The sequence below is a fragment of the Mercenaria mercenaria genome, chromosome 7 (genome assembly GCF_021730395.1).
Source record: "Mercenaria mercenaria strain notata chromosome 7, MADL_Memer_1, whole genome shotgun sequence".
Classification (NCBI taxonomy): Eukaryota; Metazoa; Mollusca; class Bivalvia; order Venerida; family Veneridae; genus Mercenaria; species Mercenaria mercenaria.
The window spans coordinates 25,817,120-25,843,460 of NC_069367.1; the positions used below are offsets into that span (position 1 = coordinate 25,817,120).

The 26,341-nt window shown below is 34.3% G+C and overlaps 1 protein-coding gene across 2 annotated transcripts; it reads left to right on the forward strand.

Annotated features, from left to right (window-relative positions):
* The first annotated feature begins 1,490 nt into the window (after positions 1-1,490).
* On the forward strand, positions 1,491-17,668 carry LOC128558470 (UDP-glucuronic acid decarboxylase 1-like). Of its 2 annotated transcripts, XM_053547863.1 has the most exons (12): positions 1,491-1,644; positions 2,870-2,986; positions 7,829-7,886; positions 8,363-8,543; positions 9,594-9,698; positions 10,286-10,345; positions 10,807-10,928; positions 12,066-12,185; positions 14,586-14,748; positions 15,226-15,329; positions 16,761-16,849; positions 16,938-17,668. In XM_053547863.1, exons 1-11 carry the CDS (start codon positions 1,562-1,564, stop codon positions 16,836-16,838), a joined length of 1,191 nt encoding a protein of 396 aa, XP_053403838.1. In that variant the 5' UTR covers positions 1,491-1,561; the 3' UTR covers positions 16,839-16,849; positions 16,938-17,668. The 2 variants fall into 2 exon arrangements, with proteins under 2 accessions (XP_053403838.1, XP_053403837.1); XM_053547862.1 differs by having other exon boundaries at positions 16,761-17,668.
* Positions 17,669-26,341: the final 8,673 nt, after the last annotated feature.

Sequence of the window (26,341 nt, forward strand, 5' to 3'; positions counted from 1 at the left end):
TCCTTCATTTCAGTGAAAAAATAGTACTCTTCTCTTTAAATCATAGTTATAGTGATATTTTATCCATCTTCGTCGCTTAAGGAGGTAATATACCTTGTTTTAAGTTAATGTTTTAGCTGCTGCAATCTCAAGTTCGTTAATCTCTGTCCCTTTGAGTACAAATTTTCTCCGGGTTTGAAGTACATGTCCCTCGAGAAGTATTTGATATTGAAAGAAGAAGTAAAATATGGATATTTAACACTTTTCAGTTTATTTCGGTTCACTATTGTCCGTATAAGTCCGTGTAGTTTAATTAAGTTTATTAATATGCGTGCTAGCTACCTAAAATAAGTTTAAAATGTATATGTCACAGGGCTCGTGTTTCCGTGGTAACGCATTTCTCTCATTCTTAAACAATTATGTATTATAACAGGTTTTTCGGCGGTTTCAGTGCCATTCTGTTGTTAACCAACACTGAATATTGGGGGCAATATTATTAACAGAATACTCAACATTTTACATTGTACCGTATTCGTCCTTACGTTTAAATTAACCATGACAGCAGAGGTGTTTAAAATATCATATTAGAGATGGTACCTACCCAAGAAAATTTAAGGGGAACAACTCTGAATTGACCAATAAACTGAAGCCAACATAATACATTGGTCAAAAGTGAAAGAAAAATCCAATAGTTCCTTTTAGCAACAACTGATCAGGCAGACAAAATATGACCTACATTTGTTTAAGTCTTATTGTATTCAATATACAACATGCACACTTTTCTCATGGCTTACAATGACAGTTATTTTATAAGTTATAGTAAGGCCCTCATAGAAAGTTTAGTAGTGCATGAAAATAAAGTAAAATAATGCATAAATTCCATTAAAGAAATTTTATGACATTAAGAAACGTTATTAAGTTTTGATCTTTTAGCCAAAGTTACTTATTGTTCTCAATGATGATACATTGACTTACATAAAATTTATATATCAAATTATAAAATGTATATATCCAACAATGAAAAATTAAAAAAAAAAAAGTTAAATTGGTATCACGTTTGTGTAACAACGTAGCCAGACTGGTTATATTCATCATTTCAATTGATCATTTTGGAACTGTTACTTATGCTTTAGTTTTTTCGAAGCATTTCTCATACTGTTAGGTGTACTTTGCTGGAAATAATGTAACACAAAAAGTCATTGTCATCAAATGAAATCACAACATTTTAAGGTAGTGGTTGTAAGTACAACATTTTAAGGTAACTGATAGGTAATGACTCAGCAATTTTTTAAGCAATTCAACATTTTCTGGATGAAACTCTCACGATCTATCATAAGTTACATAATTGTGTCTTATATTATATTTTGTTGGTCTATTTTTTATATGCAAATTCTTATAGGATTCTACACTTTAAAGACAGACACAAAAGAATATTATGATAGAATATCGTCGACTCGTGAGTGTACATTTTTGAAATAAGAAATTTTAGCATGGAATAGCTTAGAAAAGACTAGCATAAGTTATGTTTTTTAAATGATAACAACAATTATTATAGTAATTTAGAGATTTACTCACCATCTACATGCCCAAAATTGTCCTAACGAAGAGTATATATACTTTTTCAGTTGGGTATGCCAAGATGTCTTTGACAGATGAAACAGACATGTGAGTATCTTAATATAACTTTACTTAAAACACAAAGGAACTGAGGTGGATTGTAAGAGCAGGTACGGAATTGATAAGGATATAAGTAAGTGCAGGTACGAAATTGATAAGGATATAAGTAAGTGCAGGTACGGAATTGTTAAGAATATAAGTAAGTGCAGGTACGGAATTGTTAAGGATATAAGTAAGTGCAGGTGCAGAATTGTTAAGGATATAAGTAAGTGCAGGTACAGAATTGATAAGGATATAAGTAAGTGCAGGTACGGAATTGATAAGGATGTAAGTAAGTGCAGGTACGGAATTGATAAGGATGTAAGTAAGTGCTGGTACGGAATTGTTAAGGATATAAGTAAGTGCTGGTACGGAATTGATAAGGATATAAGTAAGTGCAGGTACGGAATTGATAAGGATGTAAGTAAGTGCAGGTACGGAATTGTTAAGGATGTAAGTAAGTGAAGGTACGGAATTGATAAGGATGTAAGTAAGTGCAGGTACGGAATTGTTAAGGATGTAAGTAAGTGCAGGTACGGAATTGTTAAGGATATAAGTAAGGGCAGGTACAGATTTGATAAGGATATAAGTAAGTGCAGGTACGGAATTGTTAAGGATATAAGTAAGTGCAGGTACGGAATTTTTAAGGATGTAAGTAAGTGCAGGTACAGAATTGTTAAGGATATAAGTAAGTGCAGGTACAGAATTGATAAGGATATAAGTAAGTGCAGGTACAGAGTTGAGGTGCAGGTACAGATGGACTACCTGGTTCAAAAATAACTTTTTAATAAGTTGGGTAATATTAGACTTTGACTATTTTCCTTGTGTACTGTATTCTACAAATACAAGAAGAAATTGTAAAAAATCTGTTACTTTCTTTGAGCACTATTTTACAAATTTTATGCATAAACAATAAGTTTAGTTTAATCATATTTTATTGCCTATATATACATGTATAATTATACAGAAACAAAACATTTACAACACATTGAAAAGCAAAATGGTTGGGTTCAAGTTCTTACAACATTAGTGATGGGCCCTCCCCTACAAAGAAAGAAAATATATATTATTATTTAATAAAACAATACATGTAAGTAGCAGGGCAGAAGTCATCATGCAAATAAGAATCATTCTTTTTCAAATAATTCAGTGCAGTGGAGATAAGCGCATAAAGGAAAATTTCAAAAACTTAAACCAAGTTCAAAATTATATTTGAAAATTAATTGTATTTCAGGCACAGAAGACAGGTTCAGTTTTATGAACAGGCTCAGGCTGGAAAGCTTCAAAACACGGCAGATCTGTACCATGAAATAGAGAACCTTAAGATGAAAGTGAAACAGCTTGAAAAAGGGTATGTTGTTATGCTTTAGTTCAGTCAAAGGTCAAGGTCAAAAGGTCAAAACAGGTTTAAGGTCTTGCTGACTTCTTATCACTTGCCCTTCACATCTGAGGGTTTGAGGTTGTCATGTGAGGGAGCTGTTCATCTGGTTTGCCATAAGTCAATGGTTCTACTGCCTGCCCATGAGTGAAATATTGCCTGTTAGGGCACTTATGGGCAGTCCTCCACCATATCAAGCTGGAAAGATGAAATATGACCTGGTAGTAATTGTGTAAGTTAAACTTAAATTGCAGCAAGGGGGCATCCGTAGCCGAGGGGTTAAGGTTGCTGACTTTGAATTACTTGCCCCTCACAGATGTGGGTATGAGCCTCACTTGGGGTTCCATCTTATTGAAAACCTTAAACAAATTGACCAAATTATCAAATGTAACTGGGAGGGAGGATGGGCCACACATCATGTGAGATACACTCACTTTAAAGTAGCTTCCATGATGGAGTGTTAAAGGTCACTGATATGGGTTTGGAATCTTGCTTAAGGTGTAGAAGTTTTCTTGATCTCGCTGGTCTTGGAAGGGTTGGAGCTCAAGGTGCCTACTGGTGCCTGCAATAATTTCTTGAGAATCATTTGGGGTCTTCCTCCAATATCAGAAGCTATTATAGATTTTGCCATACGACTCAAATTGAGCCTGCGTGATACTAAACCCAACAAAAACAACAAAAATACACTCATTTTAACTGATTTTACCTGTATAAAGTAGGTAATATAGTAGGATATGAGAACAGCCTTTGCTAGTTAAGTTCACCCTTGTAGGGTTTAATGACTTCAAAAATAGTTTACAGATCGTGGATGAATACAAAAGCTGGAAAATACTGTAAATGTTATCAGCATAGATCTGCAACATGAACGAAATAATTATCTGAAAGGGGGTGTTCCCTTTGGTGCAGGTTTTATTTTCGTCATTTTTAATCGGATTACAACATCATTAAAATATCAAAAATTATACATAAATACTTTTGATGCAAATACAGCCAAATTCATTCTTTTTAACATCAAATTTATACTGTGTTCATAATGTAAAGGATAGCATTTATAGGTTTTTAGACTTGATTGAGAAGTTATAATGCACAACTATTGTAGTGGAAATATTGCTTGACTAAATATAGGGAGCTTGTATTATTCTGCAAAGGAAAATGATATTTTTATGCAAAGTCAATAGTCTTTTTATTATGTGCACGTCTACAGATATAACTATTATATTATAATTTCTATAAATCTGATCTTTAATTTCAAGCAACAACACGCATGCAATTTTACAAATGACATCATTGCTGCACCTGATACAAAAATTGAACGTCAGTTGTAATGGAAAAGATGTGACATTTTAGGTTCCAAATTGTTACTTAACAGAATTTGAAATTGAGTGTTTAATAATACCTGAAGTTTGTATTTTAAACCAGTTTTTATTTTAATAAATGCCTCCTAAGACTTATTGAAGGTTGCTCTGGTATTACTCTGTACCCCTTCACGAGTGGTGGGTGGGTTAGAGGAATGGTCTCTGGCTGTCCGTCCTTTTGTCTGTCAGTAACATTTTGTGTCCACTCTGTATCTCCTAAACCCCTTGAAGGATTTTCATGAAATTTGGGTCAAATGATCACCTCATCAAGACGATGTGCAGAACTCATGAGTCAGCCATGTCGGCTCAAGGTCAAGGTCACAACTCGAGGTCAAAGATTTAGATCAAAGGCATATTAGAATTGAAATAATGATAGAAAAAATGTATATTACTTAAATCAGTACACTCGAAATTGGTTATACATCTGCAGAATAAGTCTTCTCTTTACTTATAAATAAAACTTAACACAAACTCTGTTTCGCCCTTGTAGCTGTGCACTATGGCTACGGGACCATTTATTCCGATGCAATATGAATGACATACTGCATAACAAATGCTATCAACAAATAATATGTAAATCTCTTATTGTATCATATAAATATGATACTGATGTATAATATAAACATTGTTACTGTGTAAATCCATTCTTACAAACTCCTATCTTTCATTACCTATGCCATTCTTGTATAATCAAAACTTTTTGTCTTACAATGTTTTATTAAAAATTCGTATCAGAATTCTCCATATCATTGAAAAACACGACGTCCAGGAAAAAACAGAGAATGTGACTCTGAAAACCTGTGTCCAAAAAACAATTCAGTACTTTCCTCAATGGTGTGTGTTGACTTCACACATTAAAAAACGTTAATTTAATTGCGACACACAATTTCTTTATGTACATAAAAAATATTTTGTTAAGAAAAACTTTCTTTCTTACTATCAAGAAGAATTGACTCATTTATGTGTTAAATGTTCAAAGTATATCTATTGGATCTACTTATTAATAATAACTTGTGCTTTTTTTCAAAATTCAAATATGTACCAAAGTTTCAGATGTAAAAACAAAATTATTCAAATCCTATAAAAAAAATTATATACTTTCTTTTTATATTAAGAAACTTGAAATTCATACAGTGCTTAATAAGTGCACGCTAGAACTGACGAATATCTACAACACATTATACTTTTAGCTTATGGTAATTTTTAATTGGTCAGTTTGGGAATAAACAAATTCCCATTGGACAATATTCATACATTCTTGACCAGTGCGGTTCAATAAACTGTAACTCCGAAACGCAGGAAAGGAAAAATTTATTCTGGCTGTGCCCTCAAGAAATTATTCCAAGGACGTATAACTTTTTTTTTGTGTACTAAATGTTTTAAAACACAGTTTTTCTATACATTATTAAAAGTTGTAAAGGAAGTTGTAAAGGTTAATATTTGTGATTAAGTTATTAAGTTATTACCGGTATGTCTGTGTTACTTGAACAGGTTAAATAAATATTGGCAAAAACGTGTAGAGCATTTAAGTAAGGCAAGGTTATTACAAATATAGAAATTTTCAACGTTGTTTGTCATACCCAGTGAATTGTAGGAATTAATTGAGTACAAAATTGTGATAATGTTTGTCACAAAACCTTGAAGTTAGCAATATTTATGGTTTCAGCAAATAAGTTAGATTTTATATTACACAATTTAAGGCGTATATGAAATTTTATGATACTAATATTTAAATGAGAAATAGATTGGATAATTTATTTTTTGCAACACCGAATTTTGTCATACCGTAAACCCCCAAATAAATATTTTTATTTACATTTTGTAAGGAAGATGCCTGATAAATTCAACTTTTGATGAACAAATTTTACCAGTCCTTAAACTTAAAGTGCTTGTATAATGCCATGTGTTTTGATTTTAGTTTACTCTTTAGCCTGCTGACAGCAAATGATTCTGCTTTTGTGACCAGCCCGCTGATCTTAGTCTGCTCCGTTTGCTGTTCAGTCAGTGAATTTTATTTTTAAATTAAGGAATTTACACAACGTTTTAATTTGTTGCTGTGACAACAAGTGTGGTTACTGTGGCAACAAATACTGATAGTCGAAAAATATAAGAATTAAAATAGATTCTGTGATAATTAACTTAAAAAAATAATTCTTGAAGAAACTGAGTAAAATATGATTGATTTTTTTTTGCAAAATATGCAATGCCATGTTCTTGAATTTCATTTCAATAAAAACAAGCAAATTCGATGAATTGGTATCCCCTGCCGAAATGGTTTGTGGTGAGGAACGGCAAAACAGTATAGCCAGCAAAAAGTTAAGGATGTTAATAAGAGGCAAATAATTTCATTAGTCAGAATCAATTTAACAGAAAACGAATGCTATTTTTTGGTGGTGCGGTGTGGGGGGGGGGGCAGCAAGGGTGACTGGGTGAGGGTAAAAAACATCATATGTTGATTATAAATATTGAAGGAAAATGAAAAAAAAATAGGGGTGGGGGGGAGGGGGGAAAGGGGGTGGGGTGATGCATGCTTTAGGTGGTGGGCATGACTGGGTGAAGGAGTGAGGAGGGGGAATGGTACAACTTTGCATGTTGATAAATATTCATGGAAGGTTTGAAAAAAAAATATAAAGGAATGAAAAATGATCTTTTTTTGGGGGGGGGGGGGGGGGATGGGGAGGAGTTGCAACCAAGGCAAGGTGGTGACCAGGTGTGGGTACACAACTTCACATGTTTATAATAAATGTTCATGTAAAAAAAATGAAAGACGTTTAATGAAATTTTACCAATTGGTTGGTTTGTTTTGTACAAATCTGTAGATTTTTAAACAATTAAAGGGCAATAACTCTAAGGAAAATTGACCAATAAAAAAAAATGACAGGCATCATCAGAATATGTTGGTTCATATTTATTTCAAGTTTCATGAAATTCTACCAGCTTGTTACTGAGAAATTGCTGCAGACGTGGATTTTTCATTAAATCAAGGGCAATAACTCTAAGGGAAATTGACCAATCAAAAAAAAAACTTGATGGGCATCATCGCAGTATATTGATGCATGTTTATTTCAAGTTTTATGAAATTCTACCTGATAGTTACTGAGAAATGGCTGCGGACAGACATTTTTGGGCATTTTTCATTAAATCAAGGGCAGTAACTCTAAGGAAAATTGACCAATCAAAAAAAAAACTTGGCAGGCATCATCGCAGTATGTTGGTTCATGTTTATTTCAAGTTTCATGAAATTCTACCAGCTAGTTACTGAGATATGGCTGCGGGTGGATGCACGCACGGACGTGACAGACGGACAACGCCATTTCAATACTCTCCTTCCGATTTCTTTGGCGGGGGATAAAAAATGGTACCTGTGGCATCAAAGGACAAATGCCGCTTTTGGTAGGAGACTTTAATTTCAAGGCAACAGTCATATCATTCATGAATTGATGTATAATTTCTATTACAGGCACAAGGAGTATCCGAAGGTGCCGATGCTGAATTACAAGGACAGGAAAAGGATTCTGGTAAGTACCAGTTTTGAGCTGAAATCATTATGAGTGTGCAAAATATGCAAGTGCACAAATCTAGAAATTGGGAGTTGTATGTTGCATTTTGACAGAAATAAAAATGTATCAGGTAGTTTGCCCATCATTTCTGGTTCATGTAGGGATGTTGTTGGTAGGGCCTCTATCAAATTTGTTCAGATCTGTCACAGCAATTGAATTAATTTTAAATGAACTAGTTTTTGAACATTCACTAATCTTGCTCCTCACTTGGGGGTGTAGAAGTGTTTCATGTGAGATAAAGCTTGCTTGAAGAAGGTTGGTGATTCTACCCAAGTTCCAATTTAAGTGCAAGAAATACTGCTGTTAAGGATACATGGAGTCTTTTTTGACATCTAAAAGCTGGAATGTTGTTGTATGACCTAAAATTAATTATATCTGTGCAATGTTAATTTAAAGAAAAACAATAACAAAACTATATTTTGTTTGTTATTCAGATTACTGGTGGTGCAGGATTTGTTGGTTCACACCTTGTGGATAAGTTGATGATGCAGGGCCACGAAGTCTATGTTGTGGACAACTTCTTCACTGGGCGTAAGAAAAATGTAGAACACTGGATCGGACATGAAAACTTTGAGCTGATACATGCAGATATAGTAAACCCGCTCTTTATTGAAGGTGAGCCTTCAGTCGATTTTGATCAGGTCTAAATTGTGAAATTTGATTGGCTTTAGAGATTTTGCGCCAGTATAATTTCTGCTAAACAGTCACCTACTGTTAGTGTACAGTGATAACCATGAATTATGTCTAAGAAATGTTAATTTGAAGTCAAGATTGCAAAGTATGATAAAGTAGATTCAGTGATTTTTGCCTAAAATATAGTGGATTGATAATTTAGCATTTTAAGTTTGATCTTTTATTAAGATTTTAACCCTTAACATGCTGGACACGATTGATTCTGTCTTTGCTACCAGTGTAGATCATGATCAGCCTGCACATCCATGCAGTCTGGTCATGATCTGCACTGTTTGCCATTCAGTTGGTATCTTTTTGTTACATACCCCTTTTAACAGTTAATGATACTGTCCAAATTGAAGGACAGACAAGTTCATTGTAGAAATTTAGCAGTGTAATTTTTTAGGTTTAAACTATTTCTTTAGAGGATTTGATTTTGATCTGTTTTTGGAAAGCTTTGTGATATTTTTAATTACTTGAGACATCTGTTCAGTATTGTAGTGGAAAAGATTTTTTCTATCAAATTAAATGATAACTGATATATTTCTTATACAGCATGTGTTTCACAAATTAATGCAAAGTGGCTGAATTGAAAATCAGTATTGCAGTAAATGGAAATTCAATTCCATATTTAACCTGTGTCTGGAATACATGTTCGACACAGTAAATAAATGGGCCTTTGTTTCAGAGGAGTTTATGGCCATATTTGGCTAAAATTAACACAAAACTGGAGTGGTTAGTAACAGAAGGTTGTAAGTGCTGTCTTTATTTATTTGTAATACGTCTCCATTTATTTGTAATAAAGACCTTCTAGCTCTAGTCCCTTGAAATAGCACTTTCTCAGGCTGGAACACTCTTCTCACTTTCATGTCTCAATTGAAGTCTGGCAAAATCTACATGTGCCAAATACAATATTCAAGTTCAAACTACTGTAAGTTATGATAACTGTATTATACCGTATTACTATTAAATCACAATGATTTGTTATTTTAGTGGATCAGATATACCATCTGGCATCCCCTGCTTCCCCTCCAAACTACATGTACAACCCAGTGAAGACACTGAAAACCAATACCATAGGGACCATCAACATGCTTGGTAAGATATTTCATTCAGGAACTAAAAGGTATTAAGGTAATAAGCCCTTAATGAAAATCGAAAATTTCCATTCCATTTCATATTTTCCGTAAACTTCTTATTCCCCGGTTGGTATTGAAAGCCATGTTCTTGTATGAGCCATTTTAACTAGAAAAGAATGGGGGAGTAGGAAACAAGTAGATGAAAATTGCAAAAAAGTGTTGGATTACCATTATGGGTCCACCGCCTTGATGTTTAATTCTTGTACTTACTACCTGCTTCATTGATTTTACTTATTAAATATTTGCTAACCATGGTAAAACTTCGTAATTTATATTTATTTATTTTAAAGGTAGTTAACAAGATATTTTGAAATTCAATTTATGACAAATTTTTTAAAAATCACTTTTAAAGGTTTAGTTATTATTGTTTCCCGATTTACGATAGATTCTTTCTTTTTTTAATATTCCACAATATGAAAAACATGATTATTGGCTTTCCTTAATGCCATTTCATGCTTAAATTTCAAGTTGTATTGTACAAAATTAGTTTCATGACAGTAAGACACAGTTTTATCGTTAATCTGAGTTTAAACTTTGCTGATTTAGGTTTAGCCAAAAGATGTAGAGCAAGGATGTTGTTATCTTCGACATCTGAGGTGTATGGAGGTAATCACTTAACCTTTTTGTCTTTTAACTTTTGTTATTCAAACAGTATCATGTGAAATAATTATTTTTTGTGGGGATTGAGTTGGGAGGTGTGGCGGTGCAAATTTTCGGAGTTTTTTTTTAACATATGGTAGTTCACTTCCTTTAAACAAAGAAATTTGAAATCCACGAATTAATTTACCAAAGAGCAGTTTCGGCTGAAGCTACAAAATTTTATGCCAATTAAATTGTATACTATAACTGTTACAGTGCATTTTTTGTAGGTCAAAAAGAATCAAACACATCCCAGCTTTGATGTATGCAACTAATTTATTGCAGTCCACTTTCATATTTTAATGTTGTAATTTTGCAAATTCATATCTTGAACAACTGTTACGAAATTTCAGCTTTAAGTTTTCTTTGATATGTGTTTCAGAATTTTTTCTTCTAGAAATACCAATTTCCTTGATTGTATTTTTCAGACCCTGAAGTACATCCCCAGAGTGAAGATTATTGGGGTCATGTGAACCCTATAGGGCCCAGATCCTGTTATGACGAAGGCAAAAGAGCAGCTGAAAGCCTCATGTATGCTTACAAGAAACAGGTGAGTACCATATAATCACTGTTGATGCTTAGCCTGCTGGCAGCAAGCGATTTTGCCTTTGAGACCAGTGCAGACCCAAGATCAGGCTGCATGTCCGTGCTGGCTGATCATGGTCTGCACTGTTCGCTATTCAGTCAGTAAATTTTCAGCAAACACCCCTTTGAATAATAAGTGATGCTGCCCAAATTGAATGATGGACCAGTCCATCTTAGAAATTTAGCAGCGTTAGGGTTAAAACACCTCCGTAGAACAAACACTTCTCTACAGAAGCAGATATTTTATTTCTCTTTACTGTATTTACTCACCTATAAGACTAGGTTTTTATGCCCCCAAAGGGAGGCATATTAGTTTTCAACTGTCCATCTGTTCGTTCGTTCGTTCGTACGTCACAACGTTAACTTTTTGCATGAAGGCACTTTACTCGCGAACCACTGCACCCAGGATCTTCAAACTTCACATGCTGATAGTACTTAAAGATTACATGACCCCTACTGACTTTGGGGTCAAAGGTCAAGGTCACCAGGTCAAAGGTCTAGGTGCTGCAGGGGCATTTTCACCATAAGTGACAGCTCCTGTTCTACGCCAAAAATCAGATCTAATGTGTCACCATATCTTACAAGTGAGTCTATGTCATTGACTTAGGAACCAGTCTTAAAGAAGAATCATCTTGTAAATGGGTAAATATGGTAGATATGACTTTTTAGTACCTTGACCTCTTTATAAAGCACTAACCTCTGTTTCACAATCTGTTTTTGCACCGCAGTTCACTCTGTAGAGGTTTGCACTGTACTTTATAGAACAGAAACTTCATTATGGCTTGATTTAGCAGTGTTAATATTTGTTGGTTCTGCAAATTTTTAGAGTGTAGAAATCAAGTGTATAAAATTTCAAAAAAAACTGAGAATAAAACCTGCTTCATAGATTATGGCAGCTGTAAAAACGTGCATAATGTAACCTACCTTTGAAGGGCCGTTTCATCACTATTTAGACTCAAGTGTGTTGCCGAAAGAAAACCTTTGTAACTTTATTGTGAGCATTGCTGTATCTGTGATAGCATTTGCATTGACAGAGAGCAGAACTTTCGTTACTTTACTACAAATACAACTACAAGTTTTTATTATTTTATTAACTTTTCAGGAGCAAGTTGAAATTCGAGTGGCAAGGATTTTTAACACTTTTGGTCCACGTATGCACATGAATGATGGACGTGTTGTCTCAAACTTCATTCTGCAGTCATTGCAAGATCAGCATATCACAGTATGTCAGCTATTCAGTAATATTCGTTTTACGTGGCGCTTTTTTTGATAAGTGTTAAGGGTCATTTACTTCAAGTTACTTACCACTCACCACTGTGGGCGTGAATCCTGCTTGAAAGCTGGTGGTTCTACCCATGTGGCTGTTCAGTTTGTAGTAATGGTTGGGGGATCACCTAGGATCTTCCATTACCATTAAATATGCCAACTTTGAAGTTGACAAATGGCGAGGCTTCATTCAGAGAATGGTTTCCAATCTCAGTTACATAACTTTGCAGCTATAAAGCAAATTGCTGAACAACTAAATAACGGCCTTTCAACAAATGCTTGGTAAAAACAGTGAGATCATTCATATTTGTGGCTGACGAATTTTCGTGAATTTCATGGTAGCGTAGTTGTGTCTGCCAGAACCATGAAATACAATCTGACTAAAGTACTTGATCTTCTAAACAAAGATCTGAGAATGACCCATTCACATTCGTCTTCTGTATATTTTGGATTTCCAATATTGCTATTTTTATTTTCGCAAATCGATTTTTAGCTCAACTATTCGAAGAATAGTCTAGCTATTCTACTCACCCTGGAGTCGGTGTCGGCGTCACACCTTGGTTAAGTTTTTGCATGCAAGTACATACAGCTATCATTTAAAGGCATATAGCTTTGAAACTTATTTATTCTTTTTCTAGGTCAATTACTAACCTCACTTGGTCAAGTTCCATTACTCAACATGTATTTTGAGCATATTATGCCCCCTTTTGGACTTAGAAAATTTTGGTTAAAGTTTTACATGCAAGTTACTATCTCCAAAACTAATGCAGATATTGAATTGAAACTTCACATGTATCTTCGGGGTTATAAAACTAGTTGATAGCACCAAGTCCCATAACTCTGACCTTCATTTTGGCCAAATTATGCCCCCTTTTGGACTTAGAAAATTCTGGTTAAGTTTTGCGTGCAAGTACATACAGCTATTACTAAAAGGCATATAGATTTGAAACTTATTTTTTCTTTTTCTAGATCAATTACCTACCTCACTGGGTCAAGTCCCATAACTCTGACATGTATTTTGGGCAAATTATGCTCCCTTTTGGACTTAGAAAATCCTGGTTAAAGTTTTACATGCAAGTTACTATCTCCAAAACTAATGCAGATATTGAATTGAAACTTTACATGTGTTTTCGGGGTTATAAAACTAGTTGATAGCACCAAGTCCCATAACTCTGACCTTCATTTTGGCCAAATTATGCCCCCTTTTGGACTTAGAAAATTCTGGTTAAGTTTTGCGTGCAAGTACATACAGCTATTACTAAAAGGCATATAGATTTGAAACTTATTTTTTCTTTTTCTAGATCAATTACCTACCTCACTGGGTCAAGTCCCATAACTCTGACATGTATTTTGGGCAAATTATGCCCACTTTTGGACTTAGAAAATCCTGGTTAAAGTTTTACATGCAAGTTACTATCTCCAAAACTAATACAGATATTAAATTGAAACTTCACGTGTGTCTTCGGGGTTATAAAACTAGTTGATAGAATCAAGTCCCATAACTCTGACATGTATTTTGGGCAAATTATGCCCCCTTTTGGACTAAGAAAATTCTGGTTAAAGTTTTGCGTGCAAGTACATACAGCTATTACCAAAAGGCATATAGCTTTGAATCTTACTTATTCCTTTTCTAGGTCAATTACCAGCCTCACTCGGTCAAGTTCCATAACTCTTAACATGTATTTTGAACAAATTATGCCCCCTTTTGGACTTAGAAAATTCTGGTTAAAGTTTACATGCAAGTTACTATCTCCAAAACTAATGCAGATATTGAATTGAAACCTAACATGTTTCTTCGGGGTTATAAAACTAGTTGATAGCATCAAGTCCCATAACTCTGATATGTATTTTGGTCAAATTATGTCCCCTTTCGAACTTAAAACTCTTTCGATATTTAAAATTTTGGGTGATAATAATCTGCTTCTGTGACAATATTTCGAATAGTCGAGCTTGGCTGTCTTACGGACAGCTCTTGTTATTTGAACCAATCAGACGATTTGTTTGAATGTCAAAGAGTAAGAAAATTTTGCAGTTAATACAGGGCTCGAACCTGGGACCCCTCGCTTACAGAGAAAGTGACCTACCGACTGAGCTAACCGGCTATCTGACATCTTACGACATAAAAATTGTAGATATCAAAAACCAAGGCTTTTTTTAAGCTTGCAGAATGTTGTAAGTTAGCTTCTGATTGGCCAGCGGCAGGGTCATCAGAACAAGGCTGTCAATAGCTCTTGTTCAGATCCTAACTGTAGCGTAATTGGAGATGTACTTTAGTCAGATTGCATGAAATATAATGTCCATTGAATCACTAGTAAATCATTTAGCAATGGATCAGTAGACATTTCTTCTTTCACAGATATATGGGAAGGGAGAGCAGACGAGATCATTCCAGTATGTAAGTGATCTGGTTGATGGTCTTGAGGCACTGATGAATAGTGACTATGATCAGCCAGTTAATATTGGAAATCCTGATGAGTACACGATAAATGAATTTGCTACAGCTATAAAACAAAGAGTTGGTAGGTGCAGCTTCCTTCTTTCGCATTCATTTTGCTCCATCCTGTCTTTGTTGTTTTTTTCCATCCTTTCTTTTGCTCTATCCTGTCTTTCCTTAGTCCTATGTTTCATCCTTTCCTTTGCTCTGTCCTATCTTTCATTCCATCCTTTCTTTCCTTTGTTCCATCTTTTCTTTTATTTCATCTTTGCTTTCTTTTGTTCCATCATTTCTTCCATGTGTTCCATCCTTTCTTTCTTTTGCTTTGTCCTTCTTTTCCTGTGTTCCATCCTTTCTTTTGCTCAATCATTTCTTTCCAAAAAAAAATATAGAATTAAGCAGAATATGCTTTTTGTTGTAATCTAATTATAGCATTCAGAGATATTTTTATACAGTGATAGAAATGTTTAGAAAATAAAATTCTCATTATCAGTGAAAGGGTTACTTTTATTGTTGGTAACTTTAATAGTCTAACAGTATATTCAACTTGGTTACTTTAAAGGTGGCAAAAGCAAGATAATCCATAAACAGTCTGTGACAGACGATCCAAGTAGACGTAAACCAGACATTTCCAGAGCTAAACAGTATCTAAACTGGGAACCTAAGGTAGGTCATTCCTTGAGCTAAACAGCATCTAAACTGGGACCCTAAGGTAGGACATTCCTTGAGCTAAACAGCATCAAAACTGGGACCCTAAGGTAGGACATTCCTTGAGCTAAACAGCATCTAAACTGGGAACCTAAGGTAGGTCATTCCTTGAGCTAAACCGTATCTAAACTGGGACCCTAAGGTAGGACATTCCTTTAGCTAAAGAGCATCTAAACTGTGAACCTAAGGTAGGTCATTCCTTGAGCTAAACAGTATCTAAACTGGGAACCTAAGGTAGGTCATTCCTTGAGCTAAACAGTATCTAAACTGGGACCCTAAGGTAGGACATTCCTTGAGCTAAACAGTATCTAAACTGAGACCCTAAGGTAGGACATTCCTTGAGCTAAACAGCATCTAAACTGGGACCCTAAGGTAGGACATTCCTTGAGCTAAACAGCATCTAAACTGGGAACCTAAGGTAGGTCATTCCTTGAGCTAAACAGTATCTAAACTGGGACCCTAAGGTAGGTCATTCCTTGAGCTAAACAGTATCTAAACTGGGACCCTCAGGTAGGTCATTCCTTGAGCTAAACAGCATCTAAACTGGGAACCTCAGGTAGGTCATTCCTTGAGCTAAACAGTATCTAAACTGGGACCCTAAGGTAGGACATTCCTTGAGCTAAACAGCATCTAAACTGTGAACCTAAGGTAGGTCATTCCCTGAGCTAAACAGCATCTAAACTGGCAACCTAAGGTAGGTCATTTATTGAGATAAACAGCATCTAAACTGGCAACTTGAGGTAAATCATTCCTTGTGCTTAACAGTATCTCAACTGGCAATCTAAGGTAGGTCATTCTCTGAGCTGAATAGTATTTCAACTGGCAACCTGAAGTAGGTCATTCTTTGAGTTTAACAGTACCTCAGCTGGCAAAGATAAGTAATTGTTAGAGCTAAATTGTATTTCAGCTGGCCATCCTAACTATTTCAACTGGAAACCTAGAGCTTAAGTGTATCTCAAATGCCTGAACTTACAGTAAAAGCACAAATTTTCGCAGGGTCAAAATTTCGTAAATTTTGAATATTGAGTTATGTTCGTGAGGTTTAATAATTGCGAAATTGTAAAAATGGTGTCATACTTGAATATGACTTATACTAATGGTAAATGGTGTCATACTTGAATATGACTTATACTAATGGTAAATGGTGTCATACTTTAATATGACTTATACTAATGGTAAATGGTGTCATACTTGAATATGACTTGTACTAATGGTAATTGGTGTCATACTTGAATATGACTTATACTAATGGTAAATATTTATGTGAGGATTAATTTTCGCAAGTTGTATGGCCTCCCAGATATAGCGAAAATTAAACCTTCGTGAAAATTTTTGCTTTTACAGTACTTTGTAAAAAGTGAAAAAATTTCCTCTAATACTGTTTTACAGGTGAAGGTCATGGATGGAGTCAACAAGACAATAGAATATTTCCGACAGGAGCTTCGGCTTTCCAACATGATTCCATAGAAACATCTCAAGTAATCTTTGTGACTTTGAAAGTAAAACTGTACTATGATGATGTGTCCATTTTGAAGGACACATAGAACGTGGGTTTTATTTTTTCAGATACAAAGCCTATAACTCTTGGGCTAATAGTCAATTCAGTGCAAAATCCAGTTGAGGAGACTGGGGTCTCTCTCTCCACTATTAAAAGCTGATATGTCTTCATATGACCTTCTTTGTGCCAGTAAGGCTTAACAGACAACTAAAACAACAGACCATATTTAACCAAAGACCAAACAGCTCTTAAGTCCACAAGTTTCATCATTTGCAGTGTATTGTAATCTGTAAATGGAGATCATCTGCAAAAAACCACTTTTGATTCTTTCAAGTGTGGCTAGTTAATGTGTACAATTGTGACTTTGCTGGAATTAAGTTTATAAACAGGTCAGGTAATAAGACCATTTTTTTTAAAGAAACAGACATTCCTTTTATGGAAATATATGGTAGAATTTATCTTAAATTGGTAGTAGTCACATCATTTTGACTTCACTTACTTTAAATAGATGAATATTTGAATAACACACTTTTAAGATTATTTTTCAGGTAACTAGGTATGGTCTGGTTTTGAAATTGTTAATTTGAAAATTTAAAAATGTATGTTTGTTTTGCACTGGCAATCATTTTACCAGCAGTAGCTTGTTACAGCTAGATTTTAATGATTTTTGTAAGAGGTAAAAATGGAGGTCTTTTTTACCTCCTAGATTTACCACAATCCTCATTTTTGTGACAAATGCTACAAAGTCCATTTCCGCCACAGTCCCCACTCCCCTGCCCCCCCCCCCTCCCCACCCACACACAAACACACACAATACTGTGGTTGAACTGAGAAGGCATGATTTGTGTCCCACTGTATGAAATACACTGAGACAACTTGACAAAAATGGGTGTTTTGAGTCATTTGTTCTCCACCTGTGAGTCATGCGGAGAATTTGACTGTTAGTTGTGGAAAACAGTTATGTACTGATACACATTCCAGAAGCAATGTTTGGTTAAATGACAGCCAGTATGTAACAGAAATACTTCATTTAACAATTCAGACAATCAAACAAACCAAGAAACATATTGTCCCACTTTTACTTTCTGCAGACTTACATCAATGTTAAGTGTGTGGTTTTCTCAAAACTATTTTTTTGTGTGTTTTTGTTACCAAGTGATGTATATCTCTGTACTAAATCTGTATTGTTTTTCAATTTAGAAAAATAGGGGGGAAATTCGGACCTGGTATTATGACTGTTAGACCTATGATACATTAAATGTCAAAACTACATAATATTATGATACATTTATGGTTGAAGGCTTATGATACATTTAGTGTCATAAGACCTGTGATACATTTAGTGTTGTAAGACATTTATGACGCATTTAGTGTTATAAGACCTACAACATCATTTTGTGTTGTAAGGCCCTATGATACGTTTGGTGTTACAAGATCTTTCATGTATTTAGTGTTATAGGACCTTTTATATATTTTGGTTAGAAGACCTACAATATATCAAGTAAATAAATCACATATACTAAATTACCAGCAGTGGGAAATTATATTGAAAACGAAATTTAAGCACAAGTATTTCAGACTTGTAAGGGAAAAATATTCTCATTTTGCTCAGATAGTCATTGTGTTTCAAAAAGTAAACTAACATTTCCTTGTGTTATGTCATGTTTGTGGAATGAAAAGGATATTTGTTTATAATTTTAGAAATGCTTGATTATATATTTTAACTTTTTAGTTAATTCTTTTCATCTGTACTGAAAGCAATAAAGCAGTTTAAAAAATTCATATATTTGATCCAAATTATCCAGATTTACCATCTTGCTGCTGTATTTTGGGCAAGACAGAAATTGATTTTGAAAGAGTGTTCTCCCTTTGACAGAGTTGAACCTGATAGTTCTCCATATTACCATACCTGCAGTAAAACATCAGATGTAGTATTTATAACTGATATGAGCCGTGCCATGAGAAAACCAACATAGTGGGTGTGCGACCAGCATGGATCAAGACCAGCCTGTGCATCCGCACAGTCTGGTCAGGATCCATGCTGTTCGCTTTCAAAGCCTATTGGGATTAGAGAAACTGTTAGCGAACAGCATGGATCCTGACCAGACTGCGTGGATGCGCAGGCTGGTCTGGATCCATGCTGGTCGCAAAGCCACTATGTTGGTTTTCTCATGGCACGGCTCATATATTTATTAATAAGTAGTTGCAGCTAGAATATTGATGCCATGTTGTTGTTTTTTTATGTGCAGATGTTTGCAGGAAAATCAAATGCAGAATACTGGTATATGCACAGAGATAAATGACTGGAATTTTGAAACAGAAAATGATAAATTTGTGAAAATTATGATATCAGTCTGTATTTTATGCATAGTTTTCATTCTGTGAGTTTTGAAGGTCATGAATATGTTTACAAAATTGAGATGTTTGGAACAGGCCATATAGACCTTTAAAATTATATGTGATAAAATATATGCATATTTCCTTTGTATATTTGAGCATTAATTTATTGCTTTTATGTTATTTTATTTAAGTTTTGTGTCCGAGGGTCTTTGAAAATTTTAAGTTTTGCTGCAGACAGCGCCTCTTTTGATACAATATTTTTTATGTTACGTCCCTTACAATGCTTAGGCAAGTGCCTGTCATGGAATATAGTTCAGTTTTAACATGCTAAATTATGCAGTGTAAATGCAGCAACCACTGTTATGTGTGGTAATATTTTGTATCATTAAAAAACAACATGTGTTTTTTTTCTCCTCCACACATTTGAGAACTGGGTGGGTGGGGGTGTTATTACTAGGAAAATTTGTAACAACATAATTATCTAAATTGGAAATTATATTGTATAATGTATTTTACTTGTTACTATTTGTTTTGATATCAGTTCCAGTAGTAAATAGTTATAATGTTGTTTTTTTTCTCCAGTTTTAAAGTTTAAAGTTTGAAGAGTTTCAGGTTCAACCTTTATGCCCAAATCCCAATTGTATAATTGTTTTTTCCCCCATGTTACAGCTAGATCTTATGAATTTTGTCGATTTTAGCTTTAAAATTTGGGAAAAGGATACTATACAACTGCGATTTGGCCCATAAAGATTGGAAACTCTTTGAAATTTTCTCATTTTGTATTTAGTTGGGTCTTTCTGTACCTCTTACTGCTAGATCCAACTTGTCCGTAACAAAATTTTCCCAAACTGATATTATAATCATTTGAAAGAACTTTGAGGATGGTAATAAGAAATTTTTAAATTTCAAAATTTTTTAATTTATATTGATTGTTGAGATATTTTGGCTATTTTGAACACTAAAAAAAGAGAAAAAAATGAAAATATTGAACATTTGGCGTTATTTGTTGATGGATTTTTATATAGCTTTATGTGAGGATCTATCTAAGTTAGTGTAAAAGAAATATTTCCATAAATAAAAAGATGAAAAATATCTTTAAAACAGATGTTTTCATAGTTGTGAATTTGTGCGATATCTACATGGGGAATTTTTGGCAATAGAATTGACATTATTAGAGTTATTTGAAAATTCAGTAAGATCCATCTGCCACACTCAGATATCTTTATTATTGTTATTATTATTATACCATATTTTTATAGCGCCCTTTTCATGATAAACATGTTCAAATGTGCTTTACATAGCGCAAAGACAGCCACTCAGGGCGACAAATTAATCCTCTACTTGTACAGACACAGAGAGATCTGACCAGAGGGGCAGAGTGAGACAAAGCCCCCAGAACAGATAGAGAAATCTCTTTTAGATACAGGCTTGTCCGGCTAACTTAGCCTAGCTATTTCTAAATAGACAGTCTGGTTCTTTAACATGCCCGGTGTGTAGCTATGATATGATACATGCAGAGCCGTCTTTCCTAGGAAGAATTAGTACTGGCTTCTTAAGAATGATACATACCGGTAGTTTATATCTTGTCCCCGCAAAATAAATTCGTAATTTCCCAAATATCTCATTACAGATTAGGTGGATCTGACTGTAGGATGGTGTTGTTTAGTTAGATAACCGAATATTTATTTTATTGTTCATTCAAAGGATAAACAAGCATTATTTTAAAAGGGCGTATTACATTATCGTGCCATTATAATATTTAAGTGTTCTGTAGTGTTGTTACGTTTGATCACATTTATGTTTGTTCATATTTGTGGTTGATCATGATCACACATGTGTTTGATCATGTGTGTTTTTGATCACATTTGTGTTTGATCATGTGTGTTTGATCACATGTGTGTTAGATCACATTTGTGTTTGATCATATTTGTGTTTTACCACTTGTTTTTGATCATATGTGTTTGATCACGTGTGTGCTTGATCATGTGTGCTTGTTCAAATTTGAAATTATTGTTACACTTTTTTGTGTATGGTGTAAGTTTGAGATAGGTTCATAGTTGTGTGATTGCTTGAACATGTACTTGTGATGTTGTAAATATTTTATGATTTTCTTAATTTAAAGAAAAAAAACTTTAGCACATTTATTGATGTTATTACATGTTTTAAATTACAATAAACAGATGTTAGTTGTGAATTAGTCACAGTCATTGATATTCAATGGGGAACTAATTTTCTTCAATTTTGTGGTTGCATCTGTCAAAAAAACTAAATCCAAATAAACTTATTAAAATTCAATTATCTTCATCTTCAACTCTAAAAGATACTCAATGTAAAAGGATTGGTATTGATTTATGTTCATTGGGTCTTAATTTTTTGGATGTGCTCAACCCCAAAACCCATGGAAATTTGAACCCCATGAATATTTATGATTTAACAGTGTAGGAAACTGTTTGTTAATAGTAGCCATGCCAGTAATTAATTGAAGTTAGATTAATTGTCCTCATTGCAAAATTCAAGAATCCTGGATGTGATAACTCATTGGGCAGTTGAAACTTGTGTGTATTGCTTATTCAAGTGCTTCTGTTAATTATATTTTTTAGCTTAATTAAAAAACAAAAAATTGATCATTTTCCAACAGAGAATGTCAGAGGTTACATAAAGCATAAAGTAAAAAATTCCAATGCCACATACACTTTGTTTGCCATAATATTTACCATTGATAATTTTATCATAGATGAATTGCATCTATAAAATATAAGAAATCCTTCATTTGTATGCCGCTGTGGAAGTTTCATCGTTTTTATTTCACATGCATCTTTCCATATCTTAAATTATTGTTACATGATCACAATAAATAGAATCTATTACAGTCATTCCACACTTTTGTTCCCAATTTTGCAATATTTATTTCCCTTGAAAATACTGGCCGCCATTTTTAGGGTCAAAATTCTAGACAACTAGTAGAGATATTTAACAACATCAGGAAAAAAAGATACAAGGACTCTTGTTTTAGTCTTTTACTGTTGTAAAGATTAAATATGTAGCAACAATACAAGAAATGATTTTTATCAATAGCATTGCAAGAATTTTTTTATAGATCTTTTTATATTATGAATGACCCCCAAAATAACTCAGCATGCACATTATTTGACAAGTTTGTTATATCCGGGCATTTCAAAAAATCACTTGAATGTTACTCATTTGACCTGGTTATTACCTGGACTTATACAGTCTTCTATTTCCCATGACGTCTGTCCACCATATACCGCAATTTTTATGGTGACACCACAGATGTCTGTAAGAATGCAATTGCTGAGGATACTTTTCTGGAAAAGCTGAAATTGTTTATGGACAAAGATTAAATTTGAAGCATTTTATAGTGATCATGTAATAGAGTGTTTGGTTAAAACATGTTTTTAAAACAGCCCTGTAATGGACTCTGTCATGTAAGACCTTGGTGTGTTGCTTTGTACTAATATGAAAAACCTTGAGTCTGTTACAGGGTTATTATGAAAAGCCAGGTTTATTTACATTGTCATATTAGATCTATATTGTGTATAGATCTACATACTTTTGTTGTACATATTTTTTGTTTACTATAATTTATACGCAAACATCTTATTTCTCTAAAAAATAACACATTTTTTGGGTGTAAGGTCTCAATATCAATATATGATGTAGACTGCTCAGTGAAACTTTTTGTGTTTCGGGCCAAAAATAACGATGTGGTTCCGGTAATCTTATCAAACCTATTTTTTTGCCTTGCCAGCCCAGTTTTTAGCTCACCTGTCACAAAGTGACAAGGTGAGCTTTTGTGATCGCGCGGTGTCCGTCGCCCGTAGTGCTTGCGTGCGTCCGTCCATCCGTAAACTTTTGCTTGTGACCACTCTAGAGGTCACATTTTTCATGGGATCTTTATGAAAGTTGGTCAGAATGTTCATCTTGATGATATCTAGGTCAAGTTCGAAACTGGGTCACGTGCCTTCAAAAACTAGGTCAGTAGGTCAAATAATAGAAAAACCTTGTGACCTCTCTAGAGGCCATATATTTCACAAGATCTTCATGAAAATTGGTCTAAATGTTCATCTTGATGATATCTAGGTCACGTTCGAAACTGGGTCAACTGCGGTCAAAAACTAGGTCAGTAGGTCTAAAAATAGAAAAACCTTGTGACCTCTCTAGAGGCCATACTTGTGAATGGATCTTCATGAAAATTGGTCAGAATGTTCACCTTGATGATATCTAGGTCAAGTTCGAAACTGGGTCACGTGCCTTAAAAAACTAGGTCAGTAGGTCAAATAATAAAAAAAACCTTGTGACCTCTCTAAAGGCCATATTTTTCATGGGATCTGTATGAAAGTTGGTCTGAATGTTCATCTTGATGATATCTAGGTCAAGTTCGAAACTGGGTCACATGCGGTCAAAAACTAGGTCAGTAGTTCTAAAAATAGAAAAACCTTGTGACCTCTCTAGAGGCCATATATTTCATGAGATCTTCATGAAAATTGGTCAGAATGTTCAACTTGATGATATCTAGGTCAAGTTCGAAAGTGGGTCACATGCCTTCAAAAACTAGGTCAGTAGGTCAAATAATAGAAAAACCTTGTGACCTCTCTAGAGGCCATAATTTTCATGGGATCTGTATGAAAGTTGGTCTGAATGTTCATCTTGATTATCTCTAGGTCAAGTTCGAAAGTGGGTCATGTGCCACCAAAAACTAGGTCAGTAGGTCAAATAATAGAAAAACCTTGTGACCTCTCTAAAGCCATATTTTTCATGGGATCTGTATGAAAATTGGTCTGAGTGTTTATCTTGATGATGTCTAGGTCAGTTTCGAAACAGGGTCATGTGCGGTCAAAAACTAGGTCAGTAGGTCTAAAAATAGAAAAACCTTGTGACCTCTCTAGAGGCCATACTTGTGAATGGATCTCCATAAAAATTGGTCAGAATGTTCACCTTGATGATATCTAGGTCAAGTTTGAAACTGGGTCACGTGCCTTACAAAACTAGGTCAGTAGGTCAAATAATAAAAAAACCTTGTGACCTCTCTAGAGGTCATACTTTTCATGGGATCTGTATGAAAGTTGGTCTGAATGTTCATCTTGATGATATCTAGGTCAAATTTGAAACTGGGTCAACTGCTGTCAAAAACTAGGTCAGTAGGTCTAAAATTATTAAAATCTTTTGACCTCTCTAGAGGCCATATTTTTCAATGGATCTTCATAAAAATTGATCTGAATTTTCACCTTGATGATATCTAGATAAAGTTCAAAACAGGGTCACGTACCTTCGAAAACTAGGTCAATAGGTCAAATAATAGAAAAACCTTGTGACCTCTCTAGAGACCATATTTTTCAATGGATCTTTATGAAAATTGGTCAGAATTTTTATCTTGATAATATCTAGGTCAGATTCAAAACTGGGTCACATGAGCTCAAAAACTAGGTCATTATGTCAAATAATAGAAAAAACGACGTCCTACTCAAAACTTGGTCATGTGGGAATAGGTGAGCGATTCAGGACCATCATGGTCCTCTTGTTTTATGTTTTTTGTTTGTTTGTTTTTTCTCAAAAAAAGAGAAGATACGTTGATTTTTTTAGTATATATGTGCTGGAAAAGTGCAAACAAGTAGGAGATACTATAAAAGTTACTGACATGGAACCACACAAATTACATATTATTGCATATGAAATAAAAATGAAATGCCAATCATATTTTCGGACATGTCACCTGAACCACACCATTTTACTTTTGCCATAGCATTTTGTTTATGCCAACACTTTTAATTTTGTGATATTTGCATGTATGCTCTAGTATTTTGGGATTTTATTAATTAAAAAAGAGATTTAAAAAAAGCATTTTATGTGTTGTTGCAATCTATTCATAATTCAGTTTACATAACTTACAGAAACAATGGATGCTCCCGATCCCCACACACACCACCCCGCCCTACCCCCACCTCCATTCCGACCCCGATTGTGCTTTGTCAAGTGATGATATGTAGCTTGACATTTGAAATATTTCTGCAGTTCATGTCAGAGATTATAGTTCTTGTGCTCTATACGTCAACTGATTTAACTGAGGTTTATACTGCAAGTTTTAATGAAATCTCCTCAGAACCCTTGACAAACTAACAGAGAAAATAATTCTGCATTAAGTTAAAGAAGAATTATGGTTTCTGTACTCTCTGCATGTCTCCCAAGGTTATCATCATTCATGATGTACACTTTTTTTTAAATGCCTTTCAATAGCTGTAAAAATATTGCAAAAGTTTGAAAAATTAATTATACCAAAGGGAGATGATGCAAAAAAAGTTAAACACACAGTTGTGGTTCTTCTGCCTTGCACTTCTTCTTATTGATGTCTGTCAATAATCTTAAGTTTCATAACATTTTTAACTCCTCTTATGCTTCAGACGCTGAAAAACAAAGGCATACAGACACTAAATGGCGGATACAAATAGTCCTCAGTTTTTTTGCTCTGTAGAGCTATTTTCCTTATTTTCTTTGCAATTTTTTTTTGCTAAAATCACATGACAGATCTATGCTTGACATGAAGGTAGCATTTTCATAATGAAATAACAACATGACAAAAATTTTCATGGAAACTTAAGATCATACACCACCAGTATAATTTGGGGTCTCATTTTTTAGCTGATTTTGCAGTTTGTGTGTTTGACTGAAATTATTTTTCTTGCATCAAATATGACCCCCACTTTTCTCTTGATTTTTAGTTAGCACTGACAATATTCTTCAAGAAAATGTAAGTTACAGAAATTTAAAATGGGTCCTGATGTGTGCTGCGGTCATTGGAAATAGGTCAATTTTATATAGAATAAAGAACAACAACTATTTAGTGTGTTATAACCTCAATATATTGTATGTAGCGAAATCAAAGGGCCATAACTCAAATTTAAAGGACCATTTCTGAAAGAGAAATGAGTCAACCATAAAACCCATAATTTATGCTAAAAAAGGCAATACAGAGATCAATCCTATCTACGTCACATCTGGAATCAAGTGATAAGGCAAGACAAGCTTCTGGACAAATGACATATTGGATTCCGTCACACAGGCGTTCTTCAATCTATCTTTCTCTCAAACACAGTCTCAGGATCTGGATATTTTACCT